General features: G+C 35.8%; 1 protein-coding gene across 8 annotated transcripts in view; it reads left to right on the forward strand.

Moving 5' to 3' along the window:
- LOC125250405 (piezo-type mechanosensitive ion channel component 2) overlaps positions 1 to 14323 on the forward strand; it is a 131918-nt gene that overhangs the window by 71104 nt on the left and 46491 nt on the right. For all 8 annotated transcript variants that reach the window (XM_048162970.1, XM_048162965.1, XM_048162964.1 and 5 more), the window contains 8 exons: positions 3313 to 3551; positions 5102 to 5262; positions 5351 to 5527; positions 5705 to 5833; positions 6041 to 6241; positions 7230 to 7434; positions 8060 to 8161; positions 11142 to 11307. In XM_048162970.1, coding sequence (XP_048018927.1) covers positions 3313 to 3551; positions 5102 to 5262; positions 5351 to 5527; positions 5705 to 5833; positions 6041 to 6241; positions 7230 to 7434; positions 8060 to 8161; positions 11142 to 11307 — 1380 coding nt within the window. The remainder of the gene's footprint in view (positions 1 to 3312; positions 3552 to 5101; positions 5263 to 5350; positions 5528 to 5704; positions 5834 to 6040; positions 6242 to 7229; positions 7435 to 8059; positions 8162 to 11141; positions 11308 to 14323) is intronic.

Here is a 14323-nt window from a genome sequence, read left to right on the forward strand (position 1 = left end):
TTTGTGTATTCCTGTGGGTGGAGGTTAGTCAAAAAACTGTTTTAGTGACGTCATTAAAGAAGGAAGTAGAGGGATGTAGTCCAAACTGGCCGTTCGATGTAGGCGACTTCTGTTAAATGAAATATCTCGCTTGGCATTGAACTTTGAGCTTTAAAATTTTACAGATTTTATTTATACTCTAACAACAACATTACACACTAACTAAAGTTTGAAACATGGGATCACGAAGAACGGGACCTTTAAGTCCTCCTCTAAAAAGTCCCCATAGTCCATATTCACCTTACATGCAGTGGCGGGAGTATGGGCGGGGCATCCATTCATGCCCTCAAACACCATAAGTACTCTTTCAGCGACAGGCATTGTTGCCGACTCACGGACCTGGCCAGACATTATATTGTGCTCAGGCTCCAGAGTGGAACCCGGCTCAGCAGGGCTCACTGGCTCTTTCTCCATGGCAGGCATAGGGTTCTGTGGTGGATTCAAGCTGACTGGCTGGGTGTTGGCTGACTGGGCACTGGGGTAGGTGGAGAGGTGCTGGTAGGCTCTGCGAGGCCGATGGTGAATGCAGAGTTGTTGTTTACTAGCACCTACTCCAAACATGCAACAAAATCTTGTTGAGGACCGCTCCCTGGCAGGTTTACACAGGACCGCTCTCTAAGGCTCGAGATGTAAAACACACAGAGCGAGTGGTCTGGGTAGTGTGTCAGGTTCACCAGTTTGATAAATTCCCTGGTGTGAATTTCCAGGGAGCGGACTGCAGGAAGGTCCATAGCGATGGAGGGAAAAAAAGAACGAAAAGAAAATGTCGCAAAATAAACACTGTTATTGGTTATGTCTTCTGTTATGGAACGTTGCCCAAGAATACTCACAAAGATGAATTAACAAAGAAAACAGTCTTTTAATCCAAATTACTCAGACGAATACAGAGAAACAGATAGCAACACACACTAAACTTAACGACATTACGCACATACATAATCCAAACGTACTGTATCTATAAATAAACACTAGAAATAAATTTAATTATGGTTAATTATGCAATTTTAAATAAACCTGTCATAATGAATTTGTGAAACCTAACTTATGTGCCACTGAAATGTATATAACTTAAGAGTATGAGTATTATATCTGAAAATAAATAGCAGTTGAATATAATTGTTACAACTGGTTGCAGGAAGGTAACACAGACGAGGAGAATATATCCAAATATCAGTTTAATACAATAATCCACAGGAGAACAGGCAGAGAGGTGCAACACAACATAGTCAAATGGTGAACGGACAAAGACTGAGTGAACAGGAGGAACTAAATAGCAAACATAACAGGGTTAATTAATGAGACACAGGTGATGCAAATGAACTAATGATGATGGCAGGAAACAGAACATGTGATCAATGAAAACAAACTGAGAGTCCATAAACTGAAACAGAAACTAGACAGACTGTAACAATAATAGCTTTATTAAATATATTATAGTAATGTACCAAATGAGAGAATTCTCTATACAGCATTTGTTGGGAGATATTTTTTTCCTTAAAAATTGATGTATAGTCATACACTGCAAAAAACGATAGTTATCGGCAGAACAATAGTTACTGGCGCAGAAGTTTTGTCTCGGTGCATCCCTAGTGGCCTATAAGGAGAGTCGTTTCAGAGACGTGTAAGGTTATTATAGTATTTTTGTTAGTTTGTTTTTGAATGACATTTATGACCAGGAACGTGTTAAAATGCTAAATAGGGACGGTTTTGGTTTCATGTTGACTTTAAACCTCTGCCTGCTAAAATGCATCCCAGAAAGTCCTACTGAGCCCCTTGACGTCAGCTTTATATCCTGACGATTAGTCCTGCTCACCCATGACAGTCTCCAACTCTAACATCTCCTCAGCATGTCTCTGAAATGCACGGGCCTCTCTTCTTCAAACCATCTCAAAATCTGTCCCTCTTTCTCTATCGTATAGTAAAGTTGAGTGTTGACTGTTCTAAACTTTTCTTGCTTTGATTTCGTATATTTCCATTTTGTAAATTACTTCAACAGCCTCAAGCAAAAAATATCTTCTCAGAGCAAGTAAGTGTGGTATAAACAAGGTAAAGATTTGACATGAAACCTCATCATGCAAGCGTTTAAACCCTTCAGTGCAGCAAGACCATTTGGAAAAGGCTCTAAAGTCTGACTGCTGAAATATTTGTTTGTTTTTGTTTGGTTTTATGGTCACATGATTCATGTATGGCAGACACATGCATTGCTTCTTTAAACAAAGGCCCTGACACTGTAATGCAATCCAGCTTGTTCCTTACGGATCTAATGCACACGGCATCCATAATTTCCACCCAAACCCTGCCTGTGGAATCCAAGGTTTATGCCGTTTAGAAGGCACTAACATTTAATTAACTGGAATCTTTTTTATAACACAAACTAAGCTAACTTGATCAGCATGTGATCTAAGTTTAGAGAAAGTATGGGTGATTCATCAATTAGAGGAACTTTTCTGACTGCTGGGATGAATTTAAAGACAAAATGATTTAAAGAAAAATAATAAAACAATATTTATAATTAATTCTAGTTTCACTGAGGTCCTCTATTTATTTATTTATTTTTATGAGTGTCAAAATGTTTATTTTGCCAGAATTTGTTTAGTTGGTTCCTGTTCCATAATCAGACATTACAGTTTCTCACAAGAAAAATCAGGACATATTTTTGCACATTTTCTGAAGAACTAACAAATGAATGAATGAATGAATGAATGAATGAATGAATTAACGAACAAATAAATAAATGGGATATTTCAGTACAATTTGTTTTCATAATAATTTATCATAATAAATAATTTATCATATAATCACTAGTAAATAGTCATTTACTGTCTTGCCAAGCATTTTAAAAAACAATTACATTTAAAAAAAAGAGTTTATGCTTGGTTAATGATGGAAATGAGAAGCAGATACTGTAGTTTGAAAAGCAGAAATGATTCATTTTATTAATCTTCACCTGGTATCATGACCAAACTGGTTAGTATTTCAGAATTTTTAAAGATAAAAAGCAAACTTGTTGTATTAGCCTGCAAATCCAACTATTTTGTCAAAGTGAAAAAAATGAAAATCTAGATTGAGGAAGGCTTTAATCAGATCTTTATTTTCAGGACATATGATAAATTTTTTAACTTGGATGATGCAGAATTTTAAAAAGTTTCATTTTTTAAAGCTTTCAGGAAGTCAAAAGTGCCTCTAATTAAAGAATCACTCATATGTCACACGTATAAATAGGTGAGACAGTTTGTGTCTTTCTCTTGTAATGAAATTATTCCTGATCTCCAGACTGGTTCATCCAGATGGGAGTCTGGCCGATCTGACGATGATGAGCACGTCTCCAGAGCCACTGCTGAAGGAGGAGAAGGAGAAAGAGTCCATGAATGAGGTGCTGGTCGTGGACTGTGTGGAAGAGGAGAAGAAGAAAGAGTCTTTATCCATCCATTCAACTCATCTGTCCAGTCAGGAGGATATTCAGCAGATCAGTGCCGCCACAGATCCAGAACTGCCATCAGAACAGAGCTCAGGTACTGCTCTCTAGTCTGTTATTGGGTAGTCTAGTCTAGTCAATTCATTACAGCTTATTTTCTTTTCTACACACTTCTGTACACTTCTTAGATGGTGCTATATGGATTTCATCTTGCTGTGGACATCATGAGAATAACATAACGCTTGGTATTTTAACGTAACATGTCATAACCAGAATATCTATGGCAAGAGCTCTTTGTAAAAAAGCTCGCTGCTTTCTATCGTTGTGATTATTTTCTTTTGTTCCCTTTGCATACTGATGTAATAGTATGAAAAAGGACAACATATAGTGCACATTTGTGGTCTGTTCTCTCGAATATAATTTATGATATATCCCATTAACAATTCACTGGAATGCATGCTTGTTTTTCTCCTCAAAGCCTCACGTCTCTTTCCAGGTCTGTTTTCACAGAATACAATTTATTATCTGTAAAAATGATGGAAATCACTTTGAAATAGTGTCACGCAATGCTGAAGTACATGAACATTTTTTATTAAGGAACATATATTACATAATACAGATATATATCACTATAGTTATATTTAACCCGTCTGTTATTGCTGTGGAAAGAATCGCACTTTTTCATGATCTGTTGAAAGTACCTTGTTGATGCTTTTACACTTTTAAATGTCCTTTTAATGTTCATTGGTTGAAGGGTGAGTAGAATAATGGCATCTCACAGTTTTTTTTTTTTTTTTTTGGATATTTTCCATGTTCCATATGGTGCCTTTATTTATTTTATTTTATTTTATTTTATTTTATGGGGTCATTCCATAGGCGTAATGGTTTTTATACTGTACAAACCGTATTTTTTTTATCGCCCTACATCAACCCTACCCCTAAACCTACCCATCACGGGAAACTGCACATTTTTATTTTCTCAAAAAATCTAATTCTGTATGATTTATAAGCCTTTTGAAAAATGGAGACATGGGGGAATGTCCTCATAAGCACCCTCTCCTTGGAATACCTATGTCATACCCATGTCATTATACACATTTGTGTCCTGATATGTCACAAACATACACACACAAGCACACACACACACACACACGCACACACACACACTCCAAACAAAAAATGTGTAGTACAGCTTTGTAAAAGCAGTTAAAGGATTAAAATAGGGCTGCACGATATATCGCATGAGATTGTCACGCGCATTTCGTCAGTAAAGCCGGTTCCCTGATTACCGCTAAATCGCCATCACCTGCTTTCAAATGGAGCGGCATTTAATAGACAGAGCCATAGTTCACTGTCAAGCCACGCAATATCGCGTTCATTATCGAAGGCGATTCATCTGCGATATGAACGCGATATTGCGTGGCTTATCAGTGAACTACGGCTCTGTCTATTAAATGCCGCTCCATTTGCACTTGAAGGCAGCATTAAAGTTACTCTCGTTTTATCAGTATTCTCTCTCAGATTTGGTCAGTGTTAGTTCAAGTATTTTATTTGACTTTATTCTTTAAGTACGCTCTAATCTGGTTTAAACTGCCTTACATTGTTCATGACGTAAACAAGTCCGATTTCTCCTCATTTCTGTTACAGACCTCAAGAATAAATGGCACTTGGTGTTGGACCGGCTCACAGTCCTGTTCCTCAAGTTCCTGGAGTACTTCCATAAGCTGAAGCTCTTCATCTGGTGGCTGCTCGAGATGCACATCATCAAGATCGTCTCCACCTACATCATCCTGCTGTCCATCAAAGAGGTAGAAGCACTGCCTACTCTTCTAAACGCAAACATGAATATCATACAGTAATCTGAAGGTGTTTCTGTTTCTCGTGTGTCTGTTGTAGGTCTCTCTGCTGAACTATGTGTTTTTGATCTCATGGGCGTTTGCGCTGCCATATAAGCAGTATCGAGTTCTTGCATCTAGCGTCTGCACCGTATGGACGTGTGTTATCATCGTCTGCAAGATGTTTTACCAGCTAGAGACCATCAAACCCTCAAACTACTCAATCAATTGTACTATGGTGGGTTTCTTTAACTCATCAAATGTATTTGTCACTATTCAGTTGGGATTTGGTTTCAGATAAAGTCATTAATATAAAATACTTGTCATTTAAATCCCATCCAAATTGAGTTTCTCTTTAGTGGAGGAGTAGATTTGCTGTTTCGTGTGTTTAATCATGTGAATGTGCTCTCTGTAGCCCCACAACTACACAGAGGAGAAAAAGAAATACATGAATCAGTCCCTACTGTACAAGGGTCCTATAGATCCTGCCAAATGGGTCGGCCTGGAGAAGTCTAAACCTGAAGCCTTACTGGTTTACCTGAGGGTGAGGAGACACACGATCAAACAACATTTTCAAGAAATATGACTTTAAAACAACATATGGTTCCTACTGAGCACTAACTTCATTTTAGACTAAATGTACAATCATGTTACCCATTATGGAGTATTTAATTTTATTACAGTTTACAATCTCTGTTTATTGCTAGAAAATCACACAAATCATTAATCACCATCTTTTCTTCTTTCCCAGAATAACTTGTTGATGTTGGCCATCTTGGCATTCGAGGTCACCATTTACAGACATCAGGAGTTTTTCCGTTTGAGAAACAAACTTTCTCCTCCTCCCTCTCGAACTATCTTTCACGACATCACCCGACAACATCTCGACAATGGAATCATCAATTGTGTCAAATACTTCATAAATTATTTCTTCTACAAGTTTGGTTTAGAGGTACATATCTGTCTGTCTGTCAGTCTCTGTCGTTTGTTCTGTCTGTTGTTCGTATTGTTTGTCTCTATGTCTGTTATTCGTTCTTTCTGTCATTCATTCTGTCATTCTGTCTGTGTCGTTTGTTCTGTCGTTCGTTTGTTGGTTCTGTCTTACTTTCGTTTGTTGTTTGTCGTTCGTTTGTTCGTTCTGTCTGACTTTCGCTTGTTGTTTGTCGTTTGTTTGTTCGTTCTGTCTGACTTTCGTTTGTTGTTTGTCGTTCGTTTGTTCGTTCTGTCTGACTTTCGTTTGTTGTTTGTCGTTCGCTTGTTCGTTCTGTCTGACTTTCGTTTGTTGTTTGTCGTTCGTTTGTTCGTTCTGTCTGACTTTCGTTTGTTTGTCGTTCGCTTGTTGGTTCTGTCTGACTTTCGTTTGTTGTTTGTCATTCGTTTGTTGGTTCTGTCTGATTTTCGTTTGTTGTTTGTCATTCGTTTGTTTTTTCTGTCTGACATTCGTTTGTTGTTTGTCGTTCGTTTGTTCGTTCTGTCTGACTTTCGTTTGTTGTTTGTCGTTCGCTTGTTCGTTCTGTCTGACTTTCGTTTGTTGTTTGTCATTCATTTGTTCTGTCTGGCTTTCATTTGTTCTGTCTGTCTTTCGTTCTGTCTGTCTGTCTGACTATTGTTGTTCTTTCAGTCTGTCATATCTATCTATCTATCTATCTATCTATCTATCTATCTATCTATCTATCTATCTATCTATCTATCGTTCAGCCTGCTTGTCTGTCTATCATTCGGTCTGTCTGTCGTTTGTTCTGTCTGTCATTCCATATATTGTTCTGTCTATCATTCTGTCTGTCTGTCTATCTATCGTTCGTTCGTTCTGTCTGTCTTTCTGTCATTCTATCTATCATTATATCTATATATTATGGCTATCATTCTGTCTGTCTGTCTGTCAGTTATTTGATGGATGTTTCTCAATCTACACTCCTCCATTTATTCTCTGAATGTATCAGGTGTGTTTCCTGTTGGTGATCAATGTAATGGGTCAGCGGATGGATTTCTACTCCATGCTGCACGGGTTTGCTCTGGCTGTGGTGATGTACAGACGTCGGAGGAAAGCCATCGCAGAGATATGGCCCAAATACTGCTGCTTCCTGGCCTGTATGATGACCTTCCAGTATTTCATTTGCATTGGAATCCCACCGGCTGCTTGTAAAGGTGTGTTGCTGTACGCCTTTTCAAACATGTTTATTTAACAGCTTCTTAGTTTATAGGACCCTAACCCCAGTTATATACAGTAAGAGTTTTGCTGCAGCATTTTGGGATTAAGCACATATTCCAATTCAGTTTGATATTGATCCTGTAACTGTCTTGTACTGCTGAAGCATCCTGAAAAACAGTGAATATCAGCCTACTCAGCTAACATAGAATCAGCATGATAAAATAACGTTTTTATTAGGGCTGTCAGTAGATTAAAATGTTTAATCGTGATTAATCTCACACTTTTTGGCAATTAATTGCAGTTAATCGCTCACTTATCATGACATAAATACAATGTGCGATGAGTGCGTTGAGAGTGCACATACATGGTTTGTTTCCACATCAATATAACAGACTCATGTGTGCTTACTGTATGATTACTGTAAGTCACCGCAATCGTCTTTACCTTGATTGCAGTCTTCATCCATCAAAACTTTACTAGTGAGACTCTGGTCTGCTTTATCCAGCTGAGAAATGTCTTCCTCTTTCTCTTCAATGTGTTTATATGAGTTTTAGTTATTTTTTCCTTGTGTTATCTGTTTCCAGTGATGTGTAATTCTTAAACTTTTCTGTGTCTTTCTAGATTATCCCTGGAGGTTTCCCAGCAGCACAACGGATTCTAATGTCATTAAATGGCTTTACCTCCCTGATTTCCACACTCAACCTAACTCCATGTTCCTCACCTGTGAGTTCTGCCTCAAAAATATTCAGCATTAAAGTTGCAATATGTAAGATTTTCTTTCCGCTAGAGGTCGCTAGAGGCCTATTCAAAACAAAGGCGTAGCTTGATGACGCCAAGTTTGATCGCGGAATCTTGGGACATGCGGTCTTCACCTCAACGGACAATGCATAAGAATATGGATAGGATTTGGGAAGAAATCATGTTCATGGATGTGATTATTAACGTTACTGTAGTACAGCAGTTCCCAAACTTTTTTTCCTGCGCACCCCCTTCTATGTCCCAACCGGGTTGGCGCACCCCCAATCCCCACTTCAAAAAAAAAAAAAAAAAACGTAACAAAGCTTTGTTTTATCGCCATATAAAGACTCATGTTTAATCATGCGCAAATAACCAGAACACGCATGACAATAACAACATCAACAAAGTTTCAATATAATGCAACAAAGCTACGCACAAGCTTCCACTTTTAAGAGGACGAGTGACAGACACAGGCTCAGTGACTACGTTTACATGGACAGCAGTAATCCGATATTAATACGATTAAGACAATACTCTGATTAAGAAAGGACCATGTAAACAGCGATGTTTTATTACCTTAATCCGAGTCATACTCGAAGTAAACACAAATTGAATTAAGACAGGTGGAATATTCCTATTTTAGTCGCATTATTGGAGTGCATTGTAGACATGTACACACCTTAATCACACTATTAACGTCATGTGGGAGTTTTCGCCACATTTTGCCACATGACACATAATACACACAAGGCAGTGGTCAACTGTTTTGACGGCAAACAAGAGAGCAAGCATCAAGCAAGAAGCCACAAATCAAATTCCTCTCACCTCATCTCTCATCCAGTACCTCTGAGTTTGTCGCGGTGGCTTGAATAAAAGTTGCCGAATTAAAGTACAGGAGGCCTCTTGCTGGAGAATTTGTATCCACCGTTGTCTATTTACAGAGCCCCACACATGAGAGAGAAAATAAATAGTAGCCTGGGCTAAATCGTGCGAACGATTTACTAATTTGTTCCCTTTATGTAGGTATAAATCGAGGGAACGAATTAGTAAATCATGCACACAATTTATTTATTTATTCTTGCATGTCATGTGCGGGCTCCGTATATATATTTGCACGTATTGCATGTCAAATAATTAACTGCACTTGAAGCTTTCGTAAGATTAAAAATGAAAACACCCTAAAACTGTATATGGCACGAACTGTGTGGTGATGATACGTGAAATTCTGTAGAGAACGTCGGACGGCGTGCCGTGGGGACGTAATGACGTTTGCCATTAATCAATCTATGTTCTATAACATGTAAAATGGGAACATGAATGGAATATTCTAAAAGCAACTCATGTAAACACCTTAATCATAATATTGTCTTATTCAGAATAAGGTCAGTAATTAGATTACTGCTGTCCATGTAAACGTAGTCAGTAACAGAAAGCACCGTTATTTTCAGCCGTGTAAAAGAAACATTGCAGCAATAGGCTATGAATGAAACGAGTTGGCACGCATATAGCCTAGCCTGCAGTGCATAAAAGAAGAGCAGTGCGTAGAAGAAGACAGCAGCTGTCTTCTTCTACGTTTATATCAAAAACTAATAAATTATAGTTTTTATTTAAAATAAAAGCGATTACAAAGGAAATGTTTACTGTTCATGTTTTTTTTATTGTATGGAAAATCCCACTTAAAAAAACAGACCGCCATTACATTTTTGCCTGGTGGCAGCTCGCGTACCCCTGGGGGTGCGCGCACCACACTTTGGGAATCCCTGCTGTAGTATGAAGAAGAGCAGGAGCGAGTGTTGTGGAGCTGAACGAGGACACTGGAGCGATTGCACAACACACGCCTCACGAGCAGCAGGACTTTTATTATGTCACAGTCGCCTGCGCCGCTTCCGTTTTTTTTGGTCATGAGTATAAGGTAACTCAGCTCTGTTTATCATATTAGATACATTTGAGTGTTGAAAATTATGTTATAACTTTACTCTGTCCGTTCGCTCGGTGGCTGCTGTGAGACACTGTTACACACTGCAGTAAGATAGATCGATTTTTTTGGCTTGTGTTGATAAATGGCATGCAATTAATTTTAAAACGTATTGTATGATGCAGAAAATGTATTACTGTTACTAAAAATAAAGCTGCATCTGATTATGCTATGTTAGCTACTTCACAAAATTGTGTTTTTCTCTGAGGCATGGTAAAGCATGGGACTTGCAAAAAATCAAGAAAATTAAACAATAAGACTAAACGTGTTGATATAACAGCTATAATAATAGATTTCTGTCTATAAATATATCAAAACAGTTCTTCCCTTGTCTATTAAAACGTGTAAATATTAAAGCGTCTTCGGTGTTTCCATGGTTTCTACAAAATAAAACCGGAAACTGAGGGTAACGCGGGTATGACGCAATTGACAGGCGACTCCTCACACGTCCCGGAGCCTTGGTTAAAATTGCAATTTTCTCACGATTTACAAATAGTTGCAAACATTTGGGATGTTGTAAGTATTCAAGTGAACAAAATATTTAACACTGGCCTAGTGCTTTTTGGATATTTTACTGCAAAATTCTTACATATTGCACCTTTAATGTTTATGTGTGTTGCCTTTTAACATTTGAGGTTTCGCCGTTGTGTTTTGCTTCCTAGAAGGACATGTAAAAATGAAACAGCGGTCAATCTAAATCAATTCTCCTAGACTCGCAGGGTCAGACTTTTGACCGGCGGTGTAAGATATGGTCCGTTTTGGTCCAAGTTATTCTGACCCACATTTCTATTTCGATAATACCGCAATAACAGACCGCAGCAAATCACAGTGTTTGCAGTCTCTGACAGACAAAACCTAAGAAATAAATGTAAAAGAAATAAATAAATAAAGTATCGGCGGTCAGTAGACATGCAAAAATACCATCAACCTCGTTGTCCTCCATATCCACCCTTAAATTTGTCTTCTCTCTCCTCTGTCTCTCTGATGTAGATGATTTCATGCTGCTGCTGTGTGCGTCGCTGCAGAGACAGGTGTTTGATGAAGAAAACAAAGCGGCCGTTCGCCTGATGGCTGGAGATAACGTGGAGATCTGCCGAGACCTGGACGCTGCATCGTTCAGTATTCACAATCCAGTACCGGACTTCATTCACTGCAGGTACAGTATGCACTGCAATACGCACAACATACAACCTTAATGCATTTCACTGCTTTTCTAATATATTATCAGAGAATTGTTGCAAACTACTAAGGGTTATGGGTAATATCACAGTAACTCAAAGAGCATGCAGTGCACATATGCATACTTAAAAACTGTACTTATACCATTATCTGTACAGTTTATTTTAGAAAAAATATGAGTTTTATATGCCACAACATAAAATAGATATGTAATTATATAGCAGAGAGGTTTGCATTGCTTTGAATATTTTCCCTACATTACCGATAACAATGCTGGTGATGATTAATAGTATTATTATTAGTGCTGTCAAACGATTAATCGCATCCGAAATAAAAGTTTGTGTTTACATAATATATGTCTGTGTGTACTGTGTATATTTATTATGTCTATATAAATACACACACATGCATGTATATAATTAACAAAAATATATTATATTTATATATACAATATTTTTATATAATATATAAATATACATGTAAATATTTTTTAAATACATGTATGTGTGTGTATATTTATATATAGACAATAAATATACACAGTACACACACATATATTATGTAAACAAACTTTTTGGATGTGATTAATCGTTTGACAGCACTAATTATTATTAATAATAACAATGATTAATATTATATATTAAATTTGTTACTTTCAAACTATATCTTTATTATTTTTATGTATTAATATTATGTATTATTATTATATATTAAATTATGTATAATAATTTTTTTATAATAAAAAAAATTATATTATAATTTTAATTATTAATAATAATAATAATAAATATTATATATTCATTACTTTCAAACTATATCTTTATTATTTTTTCATACTGATATTATGTATTACTATTATATATTAAATTTAGTTAGTGTTTCAAACTGTATTCTTTTTTATTATTATCATTATTATATTATTAGTATTAATTAGTATTACATATTAAATTAGTTTTGAACTTTATTATTATTATTATATAATGAGTTGGGTTATCTGAGTGTTTTTGGCTTTTGAATATGAATATCAAATACAACTTGGCACATTAAAATGTTCTCTTTCTGATGAATAGATAGAACGATGGATGGATGATGGATGGATGGATGGCTGGATGATGGATGGCTGGATGGCTGGATGGATAGATAGATAGATAGATAGATAGATAGATAGATAGATAGATAGATAGATAGATAGATAGATAGATAGATAGATAGATAGATAGATAGATAGATAGATAGATAGATAGATAGATAGATAGATAGATGAATGATAGCAGTTTATTCAGGTCTTTGCTTGTCAGTCACTCTTTCTCTCACTTTCCAAGAATTTCCATGGATCATATTTCAGGGAAGGGAAAAATCCATAACGCACCATCACAGGCTCTCTCTGTCTGAGCTCTAACCCAATAAGTAGCTTTTAAGTATGGACTGATCTTTTTTCTACAAGGTGATTGATTTTAGTGGAGGAAGCATCTTCTTGTTGTGGTCCATCAATGCAGGTCCATATCACAACATCTCAGCTTTTCATCAAAGCTCTTAGCACAGGCCTGTGGCTGAACACAACATCCAGTGTCTACAAACAGCTCGTGAAGCAGGAGGATGTGCTTTAACCTTTGGAGTGGCGGGTCTAAAGTGCACACCAAGACATGTGCAAGCTTTTAGTGTGCAGCACATCCATATACATGTGAAGGAATTGCTCAGGGTATCGATCTGCTCATTATGATTATGGCTGTCAGGATGTATGATATGATATATTATATAGGAAATGAAGCATAACCGGTTGTGACATCATCTCATTTAAATAAATGATGGCTGCAATCCCATTTGCATGCTTCCACAGTGCACTTAAAATTAAAGTGTCATTTTTTTTTTTCTTTTCACTTTCTGGTTTGCTAGTTTATTAACTTATCGCAATGGTTTTTTTATGTTTTACATTTTTTTATTTTAGTTCTATTTTATTTTAATTCTATTCAACCATAATGCAGAAAGAAATTCGGATTTCCACAGTCAACACATTATCTTAGGAGTCATTAATTACATTTAAAGGATTTATTTTTTATTTTATTTTATTTTATTTTATTTTATTATTTTTTATTTTCCCCACTTTTTTATTATTTTTTACTTCCACAGTGCACTTAAAATTACAGCATCATTTTTTCCCCTATTAAAATACTTTCTGATTGCCAGCCAGCACATTATCTTAGGAGAAAATAATTAAAATTTAAAGCATTATTTTATTTTATTTTATTTTATTTTATTTTTTTATTTTTTTTATTTTTTTTTTCCCCAAAACCCCGTTTGCATACTTCCACAGTGCACTTAAAATTACAGCATAATTTTTTCCCCTATTAAAATACTTTCTGATTGCCACAGTCAACGGATTATCTTAGGAGAAATTAATTAAAATTTAAAGCATTTATTATTTTATTTTATTTTATTTTATCTTATCTTATTTTATCTTATTTTTTATTTTTAAAAATAAAATTTTTTATTTTTTATTTTTTTTATTTTTATTTTATTATTTTTTATTTTTCCCAAAACCCCGTTTGCATACTTCCACAGAGCACTTAAAATTACAGCATAATTTTTCCCCCTATTAAAATACTTTCTGATTGCCACAGTCAACGGATTATCTTAGGAGAAATTTATTAAAATTTAAAGCATTTATTATTTTATTTTATTTTATTTATTTATTTTTTTTTTATTTATTTATTTATTTTTTTTTTATTTTATTCCCCTCTCATAATTATCTTATGAAATAATGTTTTTAGTAACTGTGTCCTGTGTTTTTTTTTTTTTTTTTTTGTGTTAAAATTCATTCTCCTCTGCTAATTTAATATCTAGAGACATTTATAAATGTTTACAAACTGTATTATGGCTCTGTGGCCCTTCCAAAACATTATTCTATTCCACTGAACATAATTCTTTCATAAAGCATATAAATATTACCCCAAATCTGCATGCAGATTTCCACTGTAGTATGAGCTCCTTTGGCA

Source organism: Megalobrama amblycephala, linkage group LG17 (genome assembly GCF_018812025.1).
Source record: "Megalobrama amblycephala isolate DHTTF-2021 linkage group LG17, ASM1881202v1, whole genome shotgun sequence".
NCBI lineage: Eukaryota > Metazoa > Chordata > Actinopteri > Cypriniformes > Xenocyprididae > Megalobrama > Megalobrama amblycephala.